We start from the raw sequence: 26837 nt of genomic DNA, 5'->3' as shown, positions 1-26837 counted from the left end.
TCTATTACATAGGTTTGTTTTGCATGATAGTTCTAGTGACACCTTCATCTTGTCTTCATCTTGACACTGCTGTCAAAGCAGTAGTCAGGGAAATTTCAACTCAAAGCCAAAGCCAGAAGCCAACTAGTCTTGGTCTCACTGAATGGAAACAAGAAGCCAAAGCCACCAGGCTAAATGGAAACAAGTTCTCATTTTCTTTTTGCCATAAAAATACCTTAAAGTCTTTATTCCAAAAAGCATAAAGCTGGGGATAGTGACAGCAGCTTTAAGGGAATTTTAACTTTAAGGGGGGAGGTAGGCTACTTCAGCGTTGTAGAATAGAAAAGCCAATGTTCTTTAAAGATTTATTTTTTTATTTTTTTTTAATAAAATAGATAAAACAGCTAACAGGCTAGGGAAGAAATAAATTTAGAAGTTTTAAATTTGCAGAAGTGACATTTATTTCTAGAACTTTGTTTTATGAAGTGAAATTCTAATGAGTCATTAGTAAGGTTTTCCCCTGTCCCTGCTTCTGAAAAAAAAGGCCACCTAGTTCAATAGTTCCTAATATATTTCTGGAAAACTAGAAAATATATGGGAATATAACACGTCCGAGTTTCCAGCTTCAAAAAAGATACTGGGCTTTGACAGATGCTCAGATGAAAAATGCAGAAGCTAAAAGTTTTCTTTCCAAAACCTGAGCAGTATGAAAGTTTAGGATATTGTCCTAAAGTCTGAAGTTTCACTCCACAAACACGTACCACTGCAGCTCTATGTATGAAAAAGCATGCTGCTGAGGTTAGGAACAGCACCTATTACCACTTAGAGTTATGTTTAAAGAAGTTTACATGCATAAGCTACTATCAGAAGTGTACTGATAGGGAGGCATTTCTCCATGCATCAACCTCTTCTTCATCAGGGGGTTTCTGAAGTTTTCTAAAGAGTTGGAGAAATTAATGTAAGACTATTTAAAAACCTAAAACAAACGACCAACAATGAAAACCCACCCTAAACGCATTGAAGAGGTCACTTGGCAATTAGTCAATAAGGATGTACTTTTCACATTTACTATCCTGTAGCCACAAGTAGGAAGAGACTGTAAGCTTAAAAGAGATCAGTAAAGGGATGCTCAACATCTGTGTACTGAAAGCTGAAGTAAAGCCCTAACCTCAGTCAACTACTTCTCGTACAGTATACCGAAGGCATCAGCAGGATCCTTAGTGCAACTAGGGTGTTTTCAGAATACGTTACAGCAGAATCCACACAAGTCTGATAAGCTGGTGTTACTCCTAGCAACAAATGCAGCAGACTTCAGACAGTTCCTTCCAGAACCAACATTTTAAGGAAGTTTAAATCTGTCCCAGTGATCTTATTCACACAGAGGTTAAAGATAAGAAGCATGTTTTAAAAAAATTAAGTATGCGGTATAAAACGTAACTGTAAACAAAGAACACCATGGCTTCAATGAAAGTTACTTAAATTTGAATGCAGAGAATACTTTATTAACTGATTACAGTTTTGATGACCAATTTTAAACCATAATTCATGTGGGAAACATAGTGGGGGACATTAAGGCCGAGCCATATATATAGACAAATCTGGATACTGATTATCTGTACATTTAACCTCTGCTTTTTCTTTATACATTGTTTATTCAGTGTCTGAAATTAATCAAACAACCAAAAAACTGGCCACTAATTTGAAGACATATCTGGAATGAAATTTTTGCATGGGTTTTTGAACGCAGTGTTAATCCTAGGGGAGATCAAACAGATTTGCAAACGTACTCCAAATGAAGTGTTCAAATATATTTGGAGTTTATTGTTGTCGTTACAGTTTTGTGCAATTCATTTTCTCTTACAAAAACTAGCAGTAGTTCTCTCCTTTAGAGGTTAAGCTCTACTTAAGATGGTATTCAACCTGACCACCAGGTCGGGAAATCAATATAAATTAAGTGCCTGTGGTGTGTATCAGTTTCCTGCTCTAAGCAACCTTTACCTGATAAGTGGACATACTTGCCAGTTTTACAGAATTATGCTGACTTTTCAACAAAACCCAAGAAATTAAATTTATTATTCTTGCACTGTGAACAGCAGTCCTACATGATGTGATACCATTTTCCATCTGTACAGCTCCCTTTTGTTAAGTTGGGCAACACATGAAAGAAAGACAGACATAAACTGTTTGTGTTCTGAAAAGATCTTTCAGTTCTTTAGTTCCAGTCACTGAAGGAAGAGGCAGAGGCAAGTTTGAATTATCCCAGAAAACTGAACAATTGGTTTTATTTGGTGTCTTCAAGATGCTTCACCTTCTGTGGGAGATGTAGGGGTTGTTGGAGAGACCATGTCAGGTTTCCGTGAAATTCTGTCCAATTCTGCCTGAACATCTGTTAAAACTGGCTTCTGACCTACAAAAGAAATGCACGTCATTCAGTCACGTTTATGAAACAGTTCTGGGAAAGCCTGTGGTTTCTTTAATACTCAAGAAGCACCTGTTAAACTGAACAACAACAAAAAAAAGATGAAAGAACTACATTTTTGCTTCAGACAAATCCCAAATATTGTTACTGGACACTTGGGGTTGCATAGTAAAGACTTAAGGCCAAAAATCAACAGCGATAAAGTCACATCCTTCTATATTCCAGATATCTCAAAATAAGTTCCATAATTATAATATAAATTGTCAGCATATGGAGAGTTAATGGAAGGTTAAAAATACGTAACATTGTTTAGAAGGATTCACAACTGCTAGAAAATATACTTTTCTCTTTCAGCTGTATTTTACACTAATTCTGAATGGCAATCAAGGCTTTCACCACAGACCAATAAGGTCAGTTTCACACACTCGGTCAGCTTAAATCTGACACTACTGCAGCTGGGCGCATGCACACCCTCAGGTGGCAAGTCCCTTTCTCTCCTCACCTGCTTACCTGCTTTGTATCTTGGAATGGCACAGACATTTGTGCAATCACACTTAGACCTGATTCAAGCTTAACTTACACCATATTTTTCCACCAGGTCATTCTTATCACTCAGTCTAGGTTTCTATCTGCCACGTTCTACCACAAGAGAGGAAAAGATGACATAGAAAAAGGCAGAGCAGAACTAGAGGCTCTCCACACCATAACAAGTAGACACAGTACCTCGGGCTTTAAAGGACAACTCTGACATACATAGTGTTTTCGCACTGTCTCAGCATCCTTGCTGAAGATCCGACTTCATATGAACTATCCATACAGCTTATCTAAATGTCCTGTGCTGCTCTTCAAATCATACTCAGATCCCAAACCAACCAATTTTCAGATGAAAAAATAAGTGAGTTTTTATCAATAACACTAAACACAGGACAGTAAGCACTGATGAAGGTGAGGTGACATGGTAACTCCTTGAAAACCGAACTACATGCCACATTCAACTGGATACCCCTTAACCCTTCATTTGTTGCACAGTAGGATATTTCTGAGAACATTTTTTCCTCCTTAACGGTTTCATTTTATTCTTGAGATTTGTGCCATGGCTCTGATGCACCACTTCTCTGCAGTGCTGCCCTCACCTGGCTGAATTTAGCCAAGCCACCTGCCAGCCACTCCCCAGGGATGTTTCAGCAGGTGTTCTGCTCTCTGCGTGGCACACAACAGCTCCTTTTACAACGCACTCCATACGCTGCTCCAACTAGCATTGCAGACTTCCCAGTTAGGAAGTACTTCTGTACTTTGCTCAGCAAACTGAGCTTTGCATACAGGAGGAGGAAGCGCACAGATGGAATAAAGCTTATCTCCGGGTCAATCTACACAAAATGTAAGTGGGGAGCCAGGTGTTTTTTTCTCTTGCTGTCTAAAACATTATCATCAAGTACCAACGAAACACAAGCATTCATACTTCTGATGAGCTGTACTAATAAGAATGATGCCACAGTTTAGGTTAGAAATTGATCTTTCATCATACCTGACTTTTTTGCTGATGGTGGTAAATTGCTGCCAGCACCACCAGTGCTGCCACCTCCAGGACTGCCACCAACACCACCAGGGCCACCAGGGGAACCAGTTTTCTTACTCAGCAGACTGTTGAAGAAGTTAGCCAGGACTCCTTCACTAGTAGCTCCAGCTACAAGGTGGAGGGGGGACACAAAAAACACACAATTTATTAGGTTTAGTAACACTGATTTAGTGTTTCAGTTATTTATGCTAAATAAGCACATTAAAGAAAGGAAGTAAAACAGCTGTTTTATTTCCCCAAATGCATTTGTGCTTTCAAAAGAAAAGGTACCTTTCATATTGGGATCAATTTTTTTGGACCCAGTAGGGATAGGTGTAACACTGGCGACATTTGATGTCACAGATCTATTTGGTGTTCTAGGAGATCCTCCGGGAACTCTTGGTGAGGCATCCTACGCAAAGAAAGAGGATGAGAGAAAAAAAAGCCAAAGCTTGAAGTGGTCAATGTTCTACAGAATTAAATCATGCATGAAATGAAGCACTTGTTTCGCAGTTCTCTTTTTTTTTGAAACAACGTAGTATCCCGCACAGCTGAAATGACACAGAATTTTCTTGAAGCACGTGATTTCTTCCACACTTGTATGACATCATTAGAAATATTAACTTCAGTTCAACTAAAGCAACTAGTGAAGCTTACTCCCTCCCCACTTCAACAAGAAGCATTAAAATCCACGTGCTGTTTAGTAGTGCCTCTGACCATAATGAAAACTGTACTGATGAGATTACAGAGGAACTATTCCAACTTCTTGCAAAGACAATGCATGCCATAGATACTGTGGAAATGACTAAAGGTAGTCCAGTTTAAAAAAAAAATGCTTCAAAGATAACAAATCCTTTTTCTGTAAAATCGCAGTTCATCTAAACAAGATAAAGCCACCTTTGAAATATCACATGCTCTCTATTAAACTGCTAACTTTTTAGTTATTTTAATAGCATTTTAAATGTAGTTGTTGTCATAGTTCTCATTTGACCTTTTTTTTTTTCTTTTCTTTTTCCTCTCCAGAGTCTCAATATTCTCAGAGATAGTGCCAAATTTAGGAAAAATTTCACCAAGACAATTCAGCTGAAATGCCGTTTGCCCTCTGGCACACTCTTTGGATGGGAAGGTCAGTCAAGTAACCGTTTAGATGTTCTCTAACATACGAAAAATAAAGCCATGACATTTAGCCCTTGCTGCCAATACAAGTTATGTCTAACTGTGAAGAAGCGTCATCATTTTAGAGCAGTGTTAAGATGTAGGCCTTCAACACTACATAGTTTAAAAAAAAAATAGATGAAAAAATATTTGATAGAGGGTTGCTTGCTTTAACTGCACTAAACATATGAGAGTGGATCATTTTCATGTGATGGTATTTAAAATTCTTCTTACTAACCACTGGCCTTCCTGCAGCAGTAGGTGGTTGTTTTGCCAACTGCGACTGCAAAAGAAAACACACAAACCCATGTAATGTTAGATATTACAGTAACTAAGAATACAAAACCAAACTTCTATCAAGGATCTTGTTAAATGGCTAATTGTTTTTTAGACAGAAAGTTACCTGCTGCTTCATAAGAAACACTTGGTCATCCTCTGCCACAATTTCTTTCTCATGAACAAACTGCAATACAAAAACCAAAAACATCATTTTAACTGGAAGAAGTATTCTTTTTACACCTCCGAGTCAATATGACCAAAGCATTCAGTAATGAATGAAACGTGATCACCATGTTATATTACACATTTTCTGTATTGAAGACTGACACCTTGTAATTCCATTTAAGCTACATTAATTGGAAGTGAAATTGACCTGGCTGACATAAATCTAGATGAATCTATGGAAAGATCCGTTTTATGTTCAATAAAAGAGAAATGACAAGTGATTACAAGGTATGTTCAGGGCGTGTCAGAATCATCAAGGAAACAGTTTAAAAGGCATTTAAAGTGTGATACACAGTTACGTTTCTGGTCACAGACGCAGGCTCTCCACAGCACACTCCCTTGTCTCTGTTAACTTATGCAGACCTAACCTTGGTGTTACTGTTAGTAACTTTTGCAAAAGTGACTCTTCACCTGTGCTCCATCAGACTGGTCTATAAAATGGACAGAGATCTTAGATCCCAGTTCAGCGCATCAAGTCTCAAGCACTTTTCCTCCAAATTAGCTCACCACAAAAACTTTGCCAAAACAAACATGGCAAATACCAACATCAAAATTTTTAATCCATGCCTCAAGTTTAGAAGCATGCAAAAAGCCTGCCGCTTGTATTTTCCTTGGACACTTAGTATTTTAGATAGCATTGTATGTCTTGATTTCTCCCCTAAAGATTACAGGAAGGACATAGTATTAATTTTCCTGGCTAAAGTAATTCACATCTGGATATATGATCAATCCCAAATTCTTAGCTTTGTTAGAAAAAGTCACAAAAACATTTTCCTTGAATAGCTTCTGTACACATGGGGTCCACTGCTGCTGGCATGTAGTTCTGTCAAGCTACATACTTAAAGAGTATGAGAGAGAAATGTACTGGTTATACTGTGGAAGCTGCATAATCACACACAGAGTGTTTTGTTTTGTTTTTGTAAATAAAGAAGAACTTTGAGAACAAAATAAGCAAAAACAAGTTTATCACAGTCTTGTGATAAACTGGAAGCAAAGTCTCAAGGAAACACTCCAAAAGCTGACAGAAATAAGTATGTAAAAAGCTGAATGCCAAAATGTTAGGAATATTTATTCTCCTTTTAAAACATCTTAATTTACCTTTCTGACTGGTGGTTTTCTGATGTTATCTTCAAAACTGTCTTCTGCTTTTAGTGTTTGAAAGTTCTCGTGCAATATTCCTATCTTCTTGTCATTATCCCAACCTGCAGGACTAGAAAAAGGATCATTTGGCTTCAAATTCTATGGTTACTTCAGGTTATTCTAGTATGCAATCCTCAACTGCACAGAGCTGAAAGCCAGGAAAGTTGTCATCCTTCTCCCTATCTTCCACGTAATCAGGTACAACTGGTTGTAGATTGGGACTGGTCCACCGTAACGGGGAAGAAGTGTCTCCTGGATTAACATTTCTCTTTGGGGCAGTATTTCTGATTTCAGCCCACTGGCATTCACAAACCCCAGCTTATGAGAATCTTACAGTGAACTTCAAAAAGCATAAGACAAAAAGCAGGCTCTAAATGCTGTTACACATAACAATACGGGTAACTTACATAAATACCGCATCTTTTTCCACAACAACAGCTGGAACATTGAAAGGAAACCCATACAACTTCTGGACTATGTATTTATACACTAAATCAATGTTTTTGTTCTCCTTTACTGAGGTGTAGATAAGTGCTGCCCCATCTGAACAAGCTTGTTAAAGAAAATTCATTTTTAGCAGTTGGTAAGAGATAGTGAATTGCGCATTTTTGTTGCTTTAAGGGTTACTTCCTCCATAAAATTTAAAGGGGGAATGCAAACTCATACAGGTCAAACAACTACCAGCACTATTTTTGAAATAAGCTTTTTAGTAATTTAAATCTTTCTTCCTGCATTTATTTTAGGGCAGCTCATCTGTTGCTTTTAAAGCACAGGCTTTTCTCACTCTCAAAGCTTCCCTGTGATGTCTTCAAAACTGTTGTTTTTGTTTGTTTGTTTTCATAGGAAAATTTTCATGCCGTATCTTTATCTTGTTATTATGCTATCCTGCAGGACTATGTAGAGATGTGATGCACACATTACTGCATTAACACTTGTAGCTTCAAAAATGCAAAACATCCTCGCTTTCCCAGCTGTGTTTTTAGATTAGGGGCCTAAGCTCTAAGAGAGTGCTTAGTATTCCAACATGGTTCGATATTAAAGTAATGCTGTTTATACAAAGGATTAATAAAAGCAGCCAGGGAAGTTTTAAGTAATTTTCACTTTGGGATTATAAAAACGCCAAATACCCTAACCTATGTTGAATTTCCTACATGTATGAAATTCAAATTCTGAAAGAAGAACGTAATCTAATCTTATCCAATTCCCATTCAGTGAAGTTTACAATGGAATTCCAAGTTACACATGGCATATTCAATTGCAGGGACTAATTCCTACTAATCTTTCATATTCTTCCTCCACCTACGAAACTTATTACAATTACCTGTAATTCCATTTTGAAAAATAGTTCTTAAAAGCTTTTTGAATGAAGTGCCATCTCCATACTTAACTGAAGTGCCACGTTCCTGAACTATTTTTTCCATCTGTTAACTGCTCTCTCCCCACTGGTATTTAAACTTCCCTCTACCACAGCACAAATGATGATAACATAATGAAGGCATATTATTAGCATCTAAATCTAGTTCTTGGCATGTCTAGCTGACTAAATGACACTAACCAGTGTAATATACATATTTAATTTATAAAAAAGTAATAATATCATAGTGACAGCTTATGTATGTTGCATCTGCACCAACACAAAACCCAGTGGATCTTTCTTACAGCAATTCAAACTGCTTTTCTCCCCTTATCACCTTCTCTTGTGGAATTAACGAACACTGAAGGGACTGCATATTTGGCCAAAAAAAAAAAAAAAAGTCATCTTATGCACATCTGATGTGATTTAATGTTTATATGAATTATCTTCTTGCTGTGTTAGGGACATGTTGGCTTAGTCTTGTTGGCTAAGACTTACTGATTTAGGAACTGACTCCTAAAATGGAAACAAAGGCAAGTAAAGGAATTCGTGGTAAGGGGGACATTCTAGGCTTTTAGAGGTTGGTAAAAAAAAAAAAAAAAAAAAAAAAAAAAAACACATTAAAATCAATCAGCAGAAAAGTTTAGTTCAGCAACGTCTGCGGGGGAGGTAACTGAAGCAGACTTCCAGCCACAGTAAAGGAGGTGTGTACTACTTTGGTACAGATGCAAATACTCTTTTAAGCTAGTCATAATTAATGAAAAAAAATGAGTTCTTTTTGTCTTTATGATGCATTTAAGGATACATTGTAAGCAAAACCGTCTGATATGTGATTGAATGAAGTCAAAGTGTTCATCTCTGTAGTCATGCTCTTTTTCCAGAACACTGATGGCATCGCACTGTTGAGATAAGCAGAGAATTAATATACCACTCTCAGTTATCTGCTGAAATAGCAGTAGTGCTGCACCTCCAGTGCACAACTGGGGAATAGGGGGTAGAGTGGGGCAAGTGGCAGAGAGAAAAACAAAACCCCAAAACCTGCTGAGATCATTTAAAAGCTGTAACTGAGCAAAATCTCTTAAAACCGATACATAACTTGGCATGCGTGTACTGTGATCAACATTAAATTGAGAGATTAAGCATTTGCCACTTCTCATTCCCTTACCTCCTGCCACGCTATATGACAAACCCTCTGCTGAACACTGTCTCACTGAATGATACCACCATTTTCTGCACAATGTTTTTACACAGTGGTATTACAGAACACCACCTTTCTGTCCAGTTACTTTGCAAAAGGGGGCAAAAGCAAGAAATATGGAAGCAAGAGGCAAAAATGGTGCTGGTGGGGAATAGAGAAAAAACATGCTTTTCAAATGAGAGGGTTAACCTTCCAGCAAAGTAACAGCATATGCATCAAAACGTTTACTCTTTCATTATGGGCCAGAGGCTGCAGATGCAGTATGCTTAATGCCAATGAGAACTGAAGAGCTGGGGGACACACAAGAGAACCACAGTGCTTTCTTTTCAGAATAAAAATGTTACATATTTAACACAAACCAAAACAGGCCACAGAAACACCAACAACTGAGAAGAGTTAGTACAGCAGCACCAGAACCCTAAACCTTTTTCACAGAAAGAAAAAAAATATTTAAAAATTCAAAACATTGTTTGCAGAAGAAAGGAAGACTGTGATGATTAAAGGGAATTTTAGTTGTTTGCTGACTAGCTCACTTCTGTGCACAAAACTAGGTCTGAAAAATATCTCAATTCCCTGAAAACTGGCATAACCACAGGAAAAACTACTTCCAAATTAACATGCAATCAGGGCTTCCAGAAGATTCCCAATCTTTAACATTAAACATGTTTTAAAGAATTCTTATCTAAAGTATCCATAATGAACTAAGAACCATGCTTTTCCCCAACCCAAATCCAGAATTGACAGAGTTCCTTAAATAAAATATGCAGAAAAAAACCTAAAATGTGAAACAAACCTTTGTACAAACTACTACTACTGGAATGCCTAAGTTACATGTTAGTGTATCTGCACCCAGGGGTAAAATCACACTGTCATCTTTGTCTTCCTGTAATGAAGTATTTCTTCTCTGTGGAGAAGCTGGAAAATCCTCGCCTGGTTCTACATATTCCTGGAAGTCTCTTACCACTGAAAGTAAAAAAAGTTGTATTAAAAGATCAGCTACTTTATTATTTCAACATTGATTTCCGCTGCCATTGACCTCTAGCACTATCGATTGTATAGTACTTTCTGCTTCTTTATTTGGAAAAAATTGAACATGCATTGAGCACCACCCATTTCTTGGCTTTATGTAGCACGAGAGAGAACTAGGAAGTCAGATCTGCTTTACTGACAGGCAGAAGAACACAACCAGATCAGTGTCCGCAAGGACAACACTAACACGTCTTTATTTTATCACCGTGGGACCACTAGGCAGTTGCTATTAATCATTATTGCTTGATATGTCTCCTAAAGAACATAAGTTTCCTTGCATTCATCTTGGTGAAAATAATTAAAGTTTGTTAGAATAAACATAAGAAAGCCTTACACATATTACTTAGCTGCTATCTTATACCAGCTTTGACCTAAAAATCTCTTGACTGTAGAGAGAGAAGTGTGGACAATCTACAATACTACTGAACAAATAAGAAATTAACTATTGGCTAGATGCATTGTTAGCTAACAGTATATTTAATATTTGGCATGATTTTCACAATACATCAGATACTACTTCAAAATTTAGCTAGGAGGATAAGTTGGAACACAACAAGAATTGGAAGGAAAAAAAATGAGGTTATAAGTATAACTTTTGCAAGGTTCTGCTTGCTGCAAAACACCCCAGCCTCTAATTGCAGGGTCACTTCATATTCCTGCTGCCAGGGATGCAATATTAGGCATCAGATGTTGTACTTTCACATCATTTGTCCTGCTTCACATGGCAGAAACAGTATTTTACCCAAAACCAGCACTGATTACTTTTCCATGAGCAGTGCTCCCTGATTCAGCTAAGAACTCAGGCAGCAAGACAAATTTAGCTGCATCATGCAAACCCACAGCTAGCTGCTCTTGTACTTCCTCACTGCTTTGTCCTGATTTACATTAATCCATCCTTACTTCCTCCGAACTGATTGGAGCCCTGAGTTCATACTTAGAAAAGAATCAGCTGATTTAACACACCACTGAATTATTGGAGGCCCTGGAGGAAGACCTGAGGCTGAGGTTACTCCATCCTTGTACAGGTCTCAAAGTTCACGCTAACAAAAAGCACACGTACAGATTGTCACCTCTACTTCAACAGTCAGCTCAGGCTCTTATTCATGGAACACTGCTGCTTCAGTCTGATCTGAGCACCTCCCAGAACGATCGTATCTTAAACCCTGATCTCCTCTCACCAAGATACGTCAGCTGGTCAAGGGAGCCTCTCTCAAACAGCATCCTGTCTGTTCTGGGAAAATCACATGCTAAAATAAAAATCACACTACTCCAGCGCTGGCAGTCCTCTGGCGGATTCCCAGAACTCCTGCTGTGTGATCATGATATAGTTGTACTCATTTGGGTACAAAAAACAGGAGAAGAAATGAATGTTATATTCCACAGCCTTTGAGCTGTGAGGTATTATCTCGGGTCCTCCTTAGAGGCACAGTTAAAGCAACCACGCAATAGGGCTGCTGAATTCAGCAACAGGAAGAGCTCTCACAACCCTTCATACCCAGCTGCTACGTATCCCTTAATGCCTTCCATATCCGTCTTGGTTCTCACAGGGTCCCTTCTTTGAGGAGGGTTCAGTTGCTAAAACTGGAAGATGAGCACAGCAGAACACCTCCAGAAGACTAGATGCACAACCCTGTAGTAGATTTCAGTGCCATTAGAAGTTAAACCAGCTCACAAGAGCCTCTCATGAGCAATGAGCCTGATACAAGAACAGGACTACGTAGCCAAAACTCAGGCAAGCAAGATTCCTCCCTCCTTTTGGCAGCAGCAGCAGCAGCCTGCTACCCAAATGAATGCATGAAGTCACATCGTAAGAGGCTCAAATTCATATTCCAATTCATATCTGGATTGTGTCCAGGGTTTCTACTATACCCTGCACACAGACCATCGATGTCTTTAAGTATTAAACCAGAAACCAAACTCTTAATGGATAGATGGTTTCTTGACTCACTTAATCTCTTTTATTTCCTAGATTTTGTAAGATTTCATGCTATCTGATCTTGACACACAGCTCTCCCAAATGTTCACTCCTGTAGGAATTTCAAGAGGTGAAGGGGAAGGACTCATATGCTTAGTATCCCAAGTGAAATACAGTGGATGCCCGAAAGTAATAAGGAGTAATGACATTGGACAGTTTCATCAAATAGTTTAAGGAATCCTGCAAGAACTTTGTGCTCTGTATATTTAAGCTAAAAAGACATGAAACTGATAGAGCTACGTAGTATCTCAAAACCACACACCATATAGCTGCATTAGCATCAATAGTAATGTAACACCTCAAGTAGAAAGGGCCCTAAAACATTACTATAGTAGAGTCAATCCTTTCAACATCTACACTTTCATTAGGCAGAGAAAAGATCCAAAATTCTGTAAGATTGACTAGCTACAGGAACAGGTAGAAGACTGATGTAATGTAGAAAGACCAAGATTTGCCTTTACAATTATTAAATAAAATAGAAAGCTATGATTTTTTTTTTTTCATTTGTCAAATCTTACCTACAAAAATCTGTAAGAAACAAGATTATAAACTCGACCTAGCTGTGTTTATTCTTAAAGCTTTTTGTTTCTTTAAAGTACTTCCATTAGAAACAAACACTAGTATTGGGCATTGTTCATATAGTTACTTAAGACTTATCTGAAATTTGACTTGCTTGATCTGGAACTCCTAGCTTTAAGTCACCTTTCCAAACAAGAAAAAAACTGCAATGGAAACATTAAGTGGTGCAGAAAGCATTAAGCATATTTGATTTAAATAGATTCCTATATATTTGTGCAATACTCACACTTCTGTTCCATTTCTTTCATTTCTTCAGGCGGAATTTTTAACTTGTCAATGTGTTCTCTTACAACACTTGCCCATTTTTGTAAAGAATCCAGAGCAGTCCAAGGTCTAGACATGTCTACTACCAACATAATTAGAGTGTCCTTTAGAGAGCTTGCATCCATTGCAAATTTAAGAAGACCTTTGTGATACAGGTCACCATCCAAAATCCATACATTACACCTTGTTTGGTCTACAACAAAAGCAGAAACATTTTATGAGATTTACTCGAAACAGTCCACTACATAGTAGCTATTAAATCTGAATTAGACATGTAAAATACAAAGAAAAAAGAAAATGACACATTTTATCAATCAGTTCAACACGCATATGTAACAACAGAGCAGAATGCAGCTTGTGGAGACCTGCCCCTCTAAAACCCTGAAGTTTATAGAATCTAGTTTAATGGCTGATATCTGAAGATCTGAAACACATTACCTGAGAGTGAAAACCCCAAGATGGAACTCAACATTTCCATTTGAGAGGGATACTGGGTTGCTTCAAGAAGCAACTTAGAAAGGGGAAATTGGAGTTTTTGACAGGGAGGTGGCAGTCTTTGACAGGTGAACAGACCAAGGGCTGAGAAGAGATGGCTGAATTCACCCAATGTGGTATGTCTACATAACTCTTAAAGAACACATGGTACCTTGACCTGTCAGAAACCTAGAGCACAACTGCAAGTTTTTCTTCTAAGTTTTAATGAATTAGATGGAGAGTGAAAAGACAAGGAAGTTATTCCTGAGGTTTGCAAAAGGCCAATCACCACACAAATAGAATATCTTCCCCCAAAACAGTGTACTTTTATATCCTATAGACACAACTTCAGTGATAAATCAAGAGCTGGCAATTCGAAATTAGACAGCTTAGTATATTTACACTTTACCTTTAGGTAAGTTTTTCCTCTCTCATTACACAAGTTCTGGTGAAGACATTCAGAACAAACTCCCAATACTCTTAACCTTGGTCAAATCATCTCTGAGAACAATACCCAAATATTATCCATTCCATAGGTGCAGATATTTGGTGTCTGGAACTTAAAACACCTTTTCTTCTAGGTCTGAGAAGTGTGCTTTTGCCTAGCATCCATCCAGAATGTCACAATAAGACTGTTTTCCTGGTCTTTTCAGCCTTTTCACTGGCTCCTCTCCTTTCATGATACATACTAAAGGAGATTAGAATGAGAAACTGTATCATGAGATATAGAAATCACTCATTTGGACTAAACTGAACTCCTGCAAATAATCAAGAAAGCAAGCCATCCACTTTCATTCCAAATATCACACTATTGAACTATTACTTTGGTTTAAGGCATTATTACGAATACAAACTTACCATCTCGATCTTCATCATGCACATTTAAATACAAATATTCCATTCCTCTTCCTTTCTTGTACTCCTCTATTCCTTGAATTTTTCCTATTAAGCTAGTTTTACCTGCTCCATCTTCACCTGGAGAGACAGAAGTTAGAAACCACTCAATCTTTAATCTCAGTTACATATTAAAAAACACTTGTGGCAAAAAAGAAACATTGTGCTAACAAGATGACCAAACTCATTAAAGTTTCAAAATATAGAGGGTTTTGCCCAACTCTTCCATTTGTTCGAAGTCTGTGCTTCTCCTTTAAATCTTATTTCTAATTTGTTATAAACGCAAGCATGGCAGTGACTACCCTATTTGAAACAAGTTTTTATACACATTTTAAGCCTTGTTTAACACTCCAAACAATTTCAGTCTTTTAGTAGCAACTGAGGTGGTAACAAAGTCTTTACTGAGTTCATGTAACAGTAAGCTCATCTTACAATCAGAATACTCTCCCCATCAAGCAGGGCAGAACACCAGGCTGAGCAAGGCAAAACAGTTTCCTTCTCATTTTCTGGGTGATTTCTTCAAACCCTCTCTTCTACAGCTCTGTCACTTCTTTAAAGTTTCTTCAAACCATAATTCATTGCCTTACATTCTGACCAGAATTCACATACCTTGGTACATGCACAGCCTGCAATCCACATCCATTCACCGCACTGTTAACGCCCACCCAATTCTCTCCCCCAAAAGCGAGCTCAGATAACTAGCGAACCTTACACCATAAGCAAAATGTAAACAGCTCAATTCCTGCCAAAGAGGCTCTTCTTGAAAATCTTCTAAGTATATGTCCTAGAGCTCAAAGACTTTCTGTGCATTTTTTCCAGTTTGAAAGAGTCATCAAACTAAATGTGAAGTCAGATCAGGGTTCTGCTTCTCTAGTTTAATAGGAGGATGGGTACCTAAGAGTTACTGAGGACAGACATTAGTAAGTTCTTGGAACTCGCTCACAGGTTATAAAATTAAAAGCAACTTCCTAAGAAGGGCCTTATCAGCTTTATGCCAAACAGAGTATTTGACTCTCCTATACAGCAAAACTGTAAATATAAACACTACATAAAAAATAAAAGTTCAAGGACAGTAATTTTCACTGTTACACATACTGAAGTTTCCACTTCAAAAGAACTTGACCATCATCTTCTAGACAGCATTATGGCTACATTAAGAATACCATAGGTATAACCACAGAAGAGAGCAGAAAAGGTGGCAGATGAACTGGCGTTGAATTTCCCCAACATAAAATTCCAGAGAGAATCACATGAAATATTCAATTTAGAGTTCAACTTTAGGTTCAGATTTGACTGACAGTGTAGAAGCTACCAGAAAGCATAATAACTATTTACTCTAATTAACCCGAACGACTTTTCTTTAAATACTAAATTCCTTCCATTAAGTAAAGAGAAAACGACCAGAATTGAAGTACAAGATCTGGATAACAGCAGAGCAGTTAAAACTGAAACATGAAGTTGTATCAGTTAAACTCTGTCTATCTGAAAAAGTTAGCTAGCTAGGTCCTTATATTTATTAAATTTAGATGCACCTAAGAAAACACAATCACAGGTAATTTACAGGAAACACTGGAAAGGACAGCTATTTTCAGTTCATCAGTGTTCCTCTTCTTGTGAGGATATTCTTTCAAACAAGAAATTCTGCCTGAAAAGTGAAGAACTCAAGCTTCTTCACCACAGATGAAATATAATTGCTCCCTTACCCTCACCCAAGTACTTATCCAAATTTCTTCTATTTGTCACCCAGAAATAGCTGAGGAGACCCTACTACGAGCTGTTACACTGGCAAGCTGTGCTGCTGAAGGTGCTGTTACTTCTGCCAAGGTATCTGTCCGAGTCATTCTGTCATTTCACCAGGTAATAAAAGCACACACGAAGGTACCTTCAATTCATTTGTGCCATCAGACTTCTCAAGAGACGAAACAAAATGTTGTTCCTTTTGCAGAGGATTGCACTTCACAGCTTTCCTAGTTTCTCAGGATAGCTGACCTCTAGCTACATTATCTTGCCTTCTATTGTTTTACACATGTGGTAAGAAAGATTACAACTTGTTTGTGTTGGGAAAGTTTAGCACCTTCTGCACACTACATCTGCCAGTTCTTAACAGAAGTGCCTAAAACTTAAATCTAAGAAACATCTGTGGTTATGAAAAATTCCAACCATTTCCAAAGGTACACTCAAGAAGTCTAAACTAAGCCATACTTGCACCAATGCTATCTGTACAAGTTTGTTGTTTTAAAGAGCCCAAGCTAAACAATATAGACAAACTTGAAATCTACATCCCACAAGCCCCCTTTTCATGGCTGTGTTATGTGCTCTGCTACTCCCCATGGTGCCTAACAGCTGAAGTAAAGACAAATTCAGTGCTGTAAACCTCCTCTGGGGAAAAAGACTTTTATTATCACTCCTAACATTTCCCAGTAATTATCTTCAGCACACACACAGAAATATGTATCAGAACAGCATAAGACAGGTTGACTGGATGTAAAATTAGTGCCTTTGAACACATGCGCATGCACAGTACGGAGTCACAGAATCATGAAGGTTGGAGAAGCCCTCCAAGATCGCCTGGTCCAACAGTCCCCTACCACCAATGTCACCCACTAAACCGTGTCCCCAGGCACCACGTCCAACCTTGCCTTGAACACCCCCAGGGATGGTAACTCCACCACCTCCCTGGGCAACCCTTCCCAATGCCTGACTGCTCTTTCTGAGAAGAAATGTCTCCTCATTTCCAACCTGAACCTCCCCTGGCACAATTTGAGGCCATTCCCTCTGGTCCTATCGCTGGTTATCTGCAAGAAGAGGCCGACCCCCAGCTCCCCACTCCTTCCGTTCAGGTAGCTGTAGAGAGCAATAAGGCCTCCCCTGAGCTGCCTCTTCTCCAAGTACTCATTTCAGCCTCTCATCATGGAATTAGTGAAGCCTGATCAGAACATTCTTATCAAACATCCACCCATTTCAAAACACCAAGATCAGGTAGGTGGATCACTGGCACATATAACTATCCTACAAGTTACTGCATGCAGAGAGTAGTGCTTATCACTCACTACAAAACCAGAATGATGCATCACTGGGGCTTAAAGGGCTCACAATTACTTTAACTAATTACTCAGGTCAATGAAGAGAATAGGGAAGATTGCAGATGGTATAAGGGAAACCAAAATATACACAGGGAAAAGCATTAAAAGGCATCCTGACAAGCAGTTCAAAACAAGCAATGCATCAACTAAGCAGTCTACAAACACGACTACTCACTCTCAAGGGTGCATGACAGCTGCCTACCCAGATGTGCCCTACTCCACAGGTGACCCAATCACCTCAAAATATTCATAAACCAAATTACAATCAATATTCTGAAAAAGCTGTCAAAGGAATAACAGGACCATCACATATGACATAAGAACTTTTTCCCCCTTGCCTACACAAATCAACTAAGACTTCAGGTTCCATCTAACTTTCTTTAAAAGTGTATGCAACATCCAAAAAAAACCATGACAGCTGCAAAAACATATTTGTATCTTTGCTGGTTTTTTCCAACCTAAAATCTTCAAAACAAATCTCCTGAAAATTCAACACATCTTGAATAGATAAAGTCATGATGGGAAACAGCAGTATGTAATTTTAATTTGTAGTTATTTTTCAGCATTAATATAAAGGAAAAATCTTAAAACAATGCTCATCTAAAACTCCTGAATAGTTATTAGAAAAAAATCTATTTGCATGCAATGCTAACTTTTAGGACCTCTCAAAACTCAAAGTCTTTTATAGTAATATTTTAGTATGTATGAAGTTTCTGTCTGCCAGAGGCAGAGGAAAATATTTGTGATGAAATTAAAATCTATTAGCTCTTTTAGGTTTGATGGGTAATGCACGGTAATGCAATTAGTGTAAACGCTGCCAGGCACTTATAAGAATGTGTGCATATACTCATTTATTCCTAAACAAGAGTATTTATATACAGACACACATATGGCACGACATTACAAAAATGAATATATTTAAGAATATCTTTTGTTATCTCCAGATGTCTGTGAAGTACAAGAAAAAGCAATGCTGCTTAGTTTCAAACAAAAGTTTGTTCTCCTAAACAAGTTGTTTTATAGTTGATTTTAAAGCTCTACTAAAATACTTCATAAGACAAAGGACTAAGCACCTCCAAGTAGAGTAATCATCATACTCCTCTTCCAAGATTGAGATAGAAAATCCTTTGGCTTCTTTATTTCTATAGCACTCAACAATCAGATTAACAACCAACTTCTACATGTAAGGTCATGTAGTTTCCAACACACAATTCCTGATACAGAACTGCAAAGTAGAATAAAACTCAGGTAGATAGATGCAAATTTAAGATATTGCATCCTGTTGTTTTTTTTAATATAGAAGATCTTCCTTTTCCAAAATAAATCTTGAAGAACTAAAGCTCTTCATCACATCATACTGCACTTGTACTTTAATAATACAGTGAAGAAACAGAAGCCATGCTTGCCAGCAAGCGGTGCTGCACACCACAGCAGAACACAAACACAAGAGGGACAACAGATGTAATTCTTCTGGAAAAGTCAGGCTAGGAAGCAGTTGAAACTAAGTCAAAACAATCTGTTTACACACAGTGTTTCGCTGTCTTGTTAACCAAATGGAAAGCCTTTCATTCAACTAAACAAAAGGCGTTTCATTTCTCTCCCCATACTGCTCCTTTCCTCCTCCCATGAGCTCCTTGAGCTTGGTTTTGTGCTTGTCAAAGCATCTCCGTCCACGGTGCTGCTCCCACCAGGAAGGGCAACGTGGTGCCCATCCTTGTGCTCCTGACCTCCAAGAGAAAGGAAGCACAAAAAACAAGCAAGCAAGACACTTAAAACAAGCAGGACACTGAATTCTCACAGAAGCCTATACAAGGAGTCGCCATAAATACAATTATTATCTCCAGGACAGCCATTGGACTTCTCATTTAAATTTTCTCCACTGTAAACTGTCAAGTATGATTGAAATATATGGCAGCAAAGAAAAAGTGAAACCTTTCCTTTCTGTCATCAGCACTGTTGGTATGTCCCTCTTACGTTAGGGGCTCTGATTTTTTTTCAACAGCTTTGGAAAGCCATGGATGCATCCAACATGTGTAATCATAACGGCACTGGCTCTTTGATGGATTTTGTTGTTTGCTTTTTTAAAAATATCAATTAAAATCCAGCCTCATATGGGAGTTTTACAACTCATCCCTAAAAACAATATTCAGGCACAGCCAAGCAAAACTACAGACAATGGTCCTAGTTAATCTTCTCCCTCCCCTAGAAAAAGGTTGTGGTTTTCTTTTTGTGAACTACCTTTTATGCTTTTACAAAAAGACAGTTTTTGGGTAGGAAGATTCACAGCGTTTAATAAAACACCAGATATTTGTATTGATAGAAGAAAGCCAACCTCTCTTAAATGTGATAGAGCAAAGTCAAAGCTGAAATTGAGTTATCAAACCAGGCAAAGCAGCTTTCCCAGAGTCACAGAGCGACTGATCTCTGCTCCACACCTCGTGGAATTTCTGAAGCTTAATCCAGAGGAGTGGAGACACAACAGCCTTCCTGCTAGAGTCAAGGGCATGTGTACTACAGCTACATTCAAGATAAACACTTCTCTCAAGCACAGGCTAATAACTGCCTTTTCCACAGCCTCATATTAGTGAAAGAGACTTGTTTACACATACTATACTAACTGAAGAATGCCTTTTGCAGAGCAAGACCAAAATAATCAGAGTAAGCCAAATTTAGTTTGCTTTCAGAGAGTTGAGGCACAAAATTAATTATGCTGATGAGATTCCTCCCCAGAATTCCTCAAAAACGACACACAAGTTCACAATAAATAAGTGCTACCAAGTCTTCAAATAACTTGCCACTAAATTAGAATTTACTCATTAGACAAAAACCTTCCTCCTCTGAGTTTGTTCTACTCCACTGAACGCACCTTTTTCCTCACATATCATTCACTTGCTTTTTTTTTTTTTTTGTGGCAGTACAAAATTAAACCAGGAGCACAGTAATTGCGTTTCTGCATAACATGATGGAAAGCAGACCGTAGACAACTGTTCCAGCATGCCTTTTGCCAAGTCCTGCAACACAAGAACACCTGGTCTGACCGTGGAAACAGGTACAGCAGTGTTACTTATGCTTGGAAAAACCTAAGGCAGAGAAAGCCAAACATTGCAGAAATTTCTACGAGTATGAGCAGCACACATCTCGAATGCAAGCACTGAGCCACCTGTAACATCACCTACTAAGTCCTGTAAGTCATCTAGTGCATTTTACCCAGGCTCACTACTGAAATAGAATAATCCTGTGCTGGTATTGAAGGGATGTCTTTATTGGTATTCCTGTCACTATCCTACCTGGAGAACACAGAAACACAATTCCTTCCACGATCCTCACCTTCCGAGTTATTTCTGAGAGAGATCCAGTAATCAGCAGCACCTCTGGCAAAGCAGGCAAATTAAATAAATGCAATTCAACAATTCTAGAACTTCCCATGCTGGTTCTGACTAAATAAGGCTTACTACACAACATTCATTTAATTCTGGCTTTTTGGAAACGTATTATAGCAGGAAGAACATTCCCCCAAAGTACATTTGGGGTTCTAAGAAATGTAGATGCAAAGCTAACAATTAAAATACTACCTAGGTCAGTGTCCCACAAAACAATTGGCACGTTAGAACTATAACTGTTGACTGAAATAAAACTTGTCTTACATCTGGAAGACTTTCATTTCATGCAGAGGGTGGAAAAGGTTGCAAGTTTAGATTTGAAGAGGAAGAAAAGTTATCTGACAACTGCAGGACTAGAGAATTAAGAAGCATTTGAGATGAATGATCAGGATTCCATCAGCAAGCGATGTTTCATCAACTGTAATGATGAAATGATCACAGCGAAACTTTCAGCTATTTGAACAGGGAAAAAAAAATCAAATGGAAAAGTAAATTTGTGCTCAACACTAAATAATAAGTAAGCAGATTTAATGTTGATTTTATATCCTCTCACGACAATTTGCTGTTTAATGCTTAAATGTTGAATGTTGAAGCATGCTATAGTTCAAGGGTCCGCTAAATGAAAGCAGCAAGTTGAAACAGCTCCTTGAGATGCGGCAGCTTCCCACAATAACAGTAATTTCCCAAACACGTGCACACAGAAAAGTGTACCTGTAAATTAGCTGTGGACTGCGGGAACTCCTCGAGCATCCTGACAGCCCTTGGCCAGGAGCTGAGCTCAGAGATTCAAACAAACAGGCCTGGCCCTGCAGAGTGAGATGTCTGGGGTAAAAAAGAAAATGTGCAGCCTGATAGAAAGCAGCCATTCAGTTCACTTGCAAGCTAGGGAGCCTGTTTGCTTGTGCATCCTGGAATGATTCTGAATATTACTGCTTGAACACGTGCTGCAATTGATTGAATTATTGACTAGCCTTGGTCTCTGAATTCATCCCTTCACACATTGTGCAGTGCTATGGATTCCATCCACAACCCGCAGTCTTGGCTTTTTAGCTGTCTCATCTATTCCACCTGCTGATTCAGGTGTAATTACAGCAGGAAGGCAATGAGCATGAGTGCTCCCAGTTGTCAGCATCAGTTTTGTCATCATACTTGACAAAAACCATCACTCTCTTCTGATCAGCTATCTTTACTACGTAAGTGATCAGAAAAATCAAACCAGCAGAAGAGGGGAAAAATATATCCCAGCAACAAAAGCCTTTGGCTATCTGCAAATAGTAGCTAGAAATGGCAACCAGAGCACCCCATTTCCTTCAGAAAGCAGGGACTGTCTTATGTTCTCTGCTGGTATAATTTGCTAAATGAGGTAGCTATCGTCACTATGACAGAGCTGCCCATGAATCAGAGCACGCCTGCTGTACAGAAACGTTTAGGGAAGATTGCATTTTTAGTATTTGTTCATACAATAACGGAAAAATGCTTTTATACTACATGTGCTGCCAAAACCTGAAGTTTCCACAGAAAAAAAATGAAACAATATCGGAGACCTACAACTGTAGGTTGGCCTTCGTTTGCTTTTTGACGATTTTGAGGAGAAAATTATCAGTATTATGGTAACTTTCACTTCACAAAACGTGTCCTATCCAGAGATTAACACTTGGCATTCTGCTTTCCTCTAGTTATTTTCGTGATGTTTTAAAAGGTTTTCCAGGTTCTTAAAACTGAGATGTTAACAAAGCTGAAAATAAATTGCTGAAATAGCAGAATTAGCATGCCTGCAACAACCAGGCTCCCAGAACAATTAGGCTTACAAGTATATATAGGGTTGGAAAAATATAAATGCTGCAGGCAAATCCAAAAAAAAAGTGTCCTGGCAAAAGAAAAAACACCAAGTGTGGGTTGCTGTTTTTTTGTTTTGTTTTTTTTTTTTTTTTAAGATGCAGTTCATATCAAAAAGCATTACTTTGTTGCTACAAATCATGTTTCAACTGGGAAATTTTGACAAATACACTGTTTATACTGTAAATATTGTAACTCCTCTAACTCAAAACAGTGAGAGCTGTCAATTCTCATCAGCAGCTTTACAACTGCTGCTTAAAAGTATTCTAAGAGTGATGCAGCTGGAAGTAGCCATGACAAGAAGTGATCCACACTAAGAACAAAAGTTAGTAGAAAACTAATTAAAGGAAGAAAGCTCAAAAATAGAGGAAGTGTGAGATAACAGAGAAATAGCAAATACACAGCTCAAGAACCTGAAGAGACAAAACTTCACATACTGCACACCTGAAGCGGGCCAGTACAGAATACACGCGACCTCTCCTTTTCCAGAGGCAGTGTACTTCAGGGCCAGCACGCTGGCTTGCAAACGATCAGCCAAGAGAATACATAGATTACATATTCATACAAAAAACATGACCACAATCCTCATTGGCCAGTCCTCAGATCTGATGCTCTTTTTCCTAAATACATGCCAAACTTTTTTTTTTCTGGACCGCATCCTTCTAGAAAATACAACTCTTGAGAAAGCACTAGAATTTCTTCTACAAATCTGCGCATCTTGTTTAAAAAAAAAAAAGAAAAGAAACAAAACAAGAAAAGCATGAGTTAAGTGCTAGGTTTAGTCATTCAGTAAGCTCTACGTAAATGAGAGAATAGCATATTTCTGTGCAGCAAATTAAACATAAGCTAAATGAGTGCTTGAAAACATTCATGATACCCTCTTTAGTTTTGAAAGAAGTCCAGTCTCAATTTGAGAATTACAGATCGCCAGTATCCTGAACAGTAGCCTACGAAGAGCCAAAAAGCCAAGAATGTAATCTTCTTGGCAAGGATCACAGCTTGAAGAAAAAGGAAATGCAAGTTTCAAGAAGTACAGTCGTCCAATTTAATTTTAAAGTATCCACAAAAAGCTGTCAATCGTTATGCAACCTCTCCTTTCTTTAACATCAACACAACCTTTCGATCTCGAAAGCCTCCTTAGCTGTACCGTATAAAAAGCAACAAACAGTGGGCAAGGATGTAACAGGTTCACTAGGCCAGCCCACAGCCCTCGCGCAATTTTCTCCTTCACGAGACGCTGTAGGCCACCACTTGACTTCTCCAGATAGGAAGCAAAGGGTCGCAGCGACGGCTTTAGGAGTGTGGAGGAAGAAAAAACACGCCTGAAAGAACTCAAGGAAATATAAACCACGAGGCTAAGGAGAATCAGCAGGCGCACAGCAGCCACGTAACCGTGTGCAGGGTTATGAGTGTGCCCCCAGACGCTGACCAGAGCTCCCTGCAGGGCTGGAAAGGCTGACAAAGGAGGGGCGAAGCCGCTGATTTAGTGATCCACCTGCTGGTAGCAGCACCCAGCAGCCCTCCAGCTGTGATATCCCCCCCTCACACACACACACAGACACCCATGCATGAAGGCGCCCGCTCCCCCCTGCGCCCCAAAGCCGGCTGGGCGGGGATGGGGGCACACGGAGGAAGAGGAGGAGGAGGATTTTGAAGAGGATGAGGATGATGATGAGGAAGGAGGGGCGGCCTCACCCAGCAGCAGGACGTTTTTCCCCGAGGGCAGCTTGGAGCGGGAGCGCGTGGACACCTCGCTGAGGATGCAGGACCTGGTGCGGGGCACAGAGACAGCGATCACCGGGGGGGAGCCGCTCACACCCGGCCCCCGCCGTCCCCTCAACGAGAAACGGAACGAGGGGGCCGCGGAGGTTGGGATTTTGGGGGGATTTTAGCGGGTTTCGGCGTCCCCCCGCCCCCGCCCCGCCGCCCCCCGTTACCAGAGGTTCTGCCCGTCGTCCTCATCGCCCCCCGCCCGCAGCTCCGCGGGGCCGGCGCTGCCTGCCCCGGCGCCGGCCGCAGCCGAGGAGAAGCCGGCGTTTGAGCCCAGGCCGGCCGCGGAGGCACCGAAGGAAGCGGCTCTCCCCGCCGCCGCCGCCATCTTCGCTGCTGCGGCCGCCGCCTCCCCGCCCCGCCGCCTCCCTGAGCCGCCGGGCGGGCGGCGGCGGCGCCAGGAGCCCGGATGTCGGCGGGCGGGGCCGGGCCTGCGGCCGTGCGGCTCCCTGAGGCAGCCCCGGCCCCTGTGGGGAAGGGGGGGACAGGCTTCAGGCGGGGCTTGGGGGGAGCAGGGTGCTCGCACACCTTGTGGGGAGCAACACCTGAACCGCTTAACACCCTACAGAGCTCAAGACCACCTCCAAGATCACCTGGTCTAACCACCCCCCTACCACCAATGGCACCACCAAACCGTGTCCCCAAGCACCACGTCCAACCTCTCCCTGAACACCCCCAGGGACGAGTGACTCCACCACCTCCCTGGGCAACCCATTCCGACCCCTAACCACTTTTCCTGAGAAGAAATTTCCCCTCATTTCCAACCCAAACCTCCCCTTGCACAACTTGAGGATGTTCCTTTCATCTGTTGCTTTAGCCGAGATCAGGTGCAAACCAGAACTTATAGTTCACAATTCATGAAAACAAATTTTGGCAAGGTCCTTCAGGTATAAATAATTGAAACAGTGAGACCAGTATACTGAATTCATCATAATGGATGCCCAGTTATTGATTAGACGTATTTTGTTGTAGACAAGGTACAGAAAATGGCAAAGTTTTGGTGAAGGTTCCTCATCCATTAAACAGTGACCAGGAAACAGAACAATGCTGCTGAAAAGCCACCAAGGAAAAACGCTTGCTGCATGAACTAAAGTTTTCCTAAGAGAGCAGAGCATTTTAACATTTCACAACCAAAAAAAGGAGTTTCTGCTCCCATCTGTTCCCCTCCCTCCATATCATTTGCCATGAATCCTCTTCTGTTATTTCTGGTCTTCTTCACTGTTGTGTGAACTGATATAAATCACTAAAATAGCAGAAAAATGATTACTAGACAGGCAGAACTTTTCTAATTTAGCAAGTTAAATCAGCTTGTGGAAAGGGCTTGATAAGTGGCAGAGCCAGAGCAGAGGGCAAGGAGCAAAATTGCTTATATAGTAGGAAAGTGGGAAGAGCAGAAGGCAGAGGGAGGGATGAATTAAGGAAGCAGTGGGGTGGGTATGGCCCTTCTGTGATGGCAAACGTCTGGTCAGCTCAGCTGCAAGTGAAGTTGCAGTTTGCAGCAAAAGGAAGGAAGCAGTAAAGCAAGCTTTAGCTTATAGGGAGAGCTGGAATTATGAGAACCTAAACTTCTTGTTTGATTTCTGCTTTTCTCAGAGAAACAATTCTCTTCATATCCTTTGCAAATAACTTAAAGCAACAAAACAGCAGGTCCTGCTATACATCTCTTAACTGAAACAACTTCCAAGCCCCCAAATTTTAGCTATCTACTTCAGCTAAAAGGGATGATACTGGTTTTAACACAATTTGTGTTTTGCTTGACAAATAAATTAGCCATATATTGTTTGCATGTGACCTATATTAAATTGAGGTATGTAAATGGTATTCCCCCAGGTCTTTTTTGAAAACAAAATGTGGATGACAGCAAGTAGTATTTAAATACGTGAAAGTTATAGAAAATAAAAGACTACATGGTGGAATAATAAGAAGAACATATTGTTTTGTGCTGAGCAGGGAACATATTGATGCTGAGAAAAGATGGTGCAGTTTTCCTGCCCTTCTGTTTTCACGGAGGTTAATGTTGCTAGCTGGAAAAAAAAAAAAATGTATCTGGTGATTGCAAATCTGCCAAAGCTTAGTCACAGTGAAAGAAAAGACCACCTCTTTTCTTTCTCCCCTCCTCCTTCCCCTGACATCCATTCACTGTGGAGCCTTTTTAAGGTGGCTTTCACCATCTCATCCTCTTGTAATGGAGGATTTTGCCGTGTTCCTTTGAGAGAGATGTGTGCAGTGGAAATTCTCTGAGGATTCAC

The 26837-nt window shown here is 39.7% G+C and overlaps 1 protein-coding gene across 1 annotated transcript; it reads right to left on the bottom strand.

Moving 5' to 3' along the window:
- Positions 1-1454: 1454 nt before the first annotated feature.
- On the bottom strand, positions 1455-24983 carry DYNC1LI1 (dynein cytoplasmic 1 light intermediate chain 1). The gene is made up of 13 exons (XM_027451105.3): positions 24756-24983; positions 24514-24587; positions 14484-14600; positions 13114-13344; positions 10098-10267; positions 8912-9005; positions 7160-7295; positions 6711-6822; positions 5512-5571; positions 5347-5391; positions 4245-4365; positions 3924-4082; positions 1455-2386 (listed from the first exon to the last, which is right to left on the bottom strand). Exons 1-13 carry the CDS (start codon positions 24914-24916, stop codon positions 2274-2276), a joined length of 1593 nt encoding a protein of 530 aa, XP_027306906.3. The 5' UTR covers positions 24917-24983; the 3' UTR covers positions 1455-2273.
- Positions 24984-26837: the final 1854 nt, after the last annotated feature.

The sequence above is a fragment of the Anas platyrhynchos genome, chromosome 2, assembly GCF_047663525.1.
Source record: "Anas platyrhynchos isolate ZD024472 breed Pekin duck chromosome 2, IASCAAS_PekinDuck_T2T, whole genome shotgun sequence".
Taxonomy (NCBI): Eukaryota; Metazoa; Chordata; class Aves; order Anseriformes; family Anatidae; genus Anas; species Anas platyrhynchos.
This window is presented reverse-complemented; position numbering and strand designations above follow the sequence as displayed.

Coding starts and splice junctions, on each gene's coding strand:
- DYNC1LI1 (XM_027451105.3), bottom strand. CDS start 24,916: ATGGCGGCGGCGGCGGGGAGAGCCGCTTCCTTCGGTGCCTCCGCGGCC. Junction 10,268..13,113: donor GAAAGAAATGGAACAGAAGT/GTGAGTATTGCA, acceptor TTTTACTTTCAG/TGGTAAGAGACTTCCAGGAA. Junction 4,366..5,346: donor CTGCTGCAGGAAGGCCAGTG/GTTAGTAAGAAG, acceptor TTCTTTGCGTAG/GATGCCTCACCAAGAGTTCC.